Source organism: Aptenodytes forsteri, unplaced genomic scaffold, assembly GCF_000699145.1.
Source record: "Aptenodytes forsteri isolate BGI_AS27 unplaced genomic scaffold, ASM69914v1 Scaffold26, whole genome shotgun sequence".
Classification (NCBI taxonomy): domain Eukaryota; kingdom Metazoa; phylum Chordata; class Aves; order Sphenisciformes; family Spheniscidae; genus Aptenodytes; species Aptenodytes forsteri.
The window spans coordinates 1,503,959-1,505,550 of NW_008794125.1; the positions used below are offsets into that span (position 1 = coordinate 1,503,959).

At 68.0% G+C, this 1,592-nt stretch overlaps 1 protein-coding gene across 2 annotated transcripts in view; it reads left to right on the forward strand.

Annotated features, from left to right (window-relative positions):
• FBXL16 (F-box and leucine rich repeat protein 16) overlaps positions 1–77 on the forward strand; it is a 10,557-nt gene extending 10,480 nt beyond the window's left edge. For both annotated transcript variants that reach the window (XM_009277344.2, XM_009277351.1), the window contains one exon: positions 5–77. In XM_009277344.2, coding sequence (XP_009275619.1) covers positions 5–77 — 73 coding nt within the window. The remainder of the gene's footprint in view (positions 1–4) is intronic.
• Positions 78–1,592: the final 1,515 nt, after the last annotated feature.

Genomic DNA, 1,592 nt, shown 5'->3' on the forward strand with positions numbered 1-1,592 from the left:
CCACCTGCCCCGGGGCCACCCCAGAGCTCTTCAAGTACTTCTCCCAGCACCTCCCGTGCTGCATGGTGATCGAGTAGCACCGGGTCCGGCCGCCCCGCTCCCACGCCCGCCCCGCCGCTGCCCTGTCTGACATCGCCCACCCCATTTCTTTCCGTCTGCTGGAGGATGTGAAAGATGCCGTCGATGACAACTGACCCTGGGACACCCCCCGCATCAACACCCCCGAAGGATGTGGGGCTCCGTGGGGAGATGGGGGATGGTGTCGCCCCTCGCCAGACCCCCCCTGGGTACCTGTAAATTCCCCTCACGCCGCCGCCATTGCCCGTCCTCCTACCGGTGTCCTGCCAATCCCTTCCGGACGGATGAACGGACATCATGGAAACCCAAAGTGGGAAGGCGATGGCAGCGTGACCCCCCCCGGCCGCATCCTGCCCTCGCCCCGCTGCCAAGCGGGCACATGGCCCTGCCGCCAAGGATGCTCCCGGGGACCAAAGAATGCTCCCGGGGACCAAAGGATGCTCCTGGGGACCGAAGGATGCTCCCAGGGATGGGCGACAGGAGGATGCTTATTTTTGGTACCCATGGGTGGTGGTGGAGGCTGGATGGGTCCTCTTGCACCCCCGGAGCAGGTCACCAAGCTGCCGCCCACGTGCTGTGCACCCCCCGAGCCCCCAGCCCTGCCCTTGGGGTGCCCGGCGCTTTCTCCTGGTGAATAGGATGTTTTTCTCCGCCTGCCCGCCCGCCGCCCTCGCATGCTCGCTTGCTTCAGTCTCATGGTATGGCAGGCTCCAGGGTACCTGGGGGGGGACGGTGACAAGTGATAGCCCCTGCCCAGCCCCTCCATACGGCTTCACCCCGGCCGGATCCCGCCCCAGGAGCTGGGGTCTCCCGGCAAGCATCTCCTCTCACCCCGGGGACCCCGCTGCATCTCGTTTTATGTGGGGTCGGTGGGGCGATGCTGGTCCCCACGGGATGCCGACACCGAGGAGCGACCCGTCCGGCTGGGATGGGACTTCCTGGGGGACCAGGGCCACTGCGGGGACACCAGGGGCACAGAGCGAAGGCAGGAGGTGGCACCTCAGGACACGCTGCCACCGCTCTTCCAGCTGGAAAGCCATCGCCCCGATACCAGCGGCAAGAGGGGGGCCGAGGGGACCCCTGGGCTGGGCCGAGCCGGGGCCGAGCCGGGCATGGTGCTGGGGTGCCCACAGGGACCTGGCGCGGGAGGGGATTTAGTGGGCGGCCCCGGGGGATTGCCCTGCCACACCGGCTGCCTGCACGGCCCCGGGAGGAGCGCAGGCACGGACACGGACACAGACACGGGCATGGGCATGGATACGGATACGGACACGGACACGGACACGCTTTCGGTTTGTTTTGCCTTTGTACCGGCCGGGAAGGAACTGCTGCACCACCCGCCGCCGCCTCCGCGCCCTCCTTTGTCCAAAATGCTCCTTTCTGGCCCCAAAATGGCACGAGGACCCTTGTGGCCCTGGAAGGGGGTTTGGGAGCCGGCGGGGCTGCGGGCTGCACGGAGCACCCTGGCACAGCGGCAGCCAGGGGGGGGGGCTGCCTGCACCCCCAAACCCACC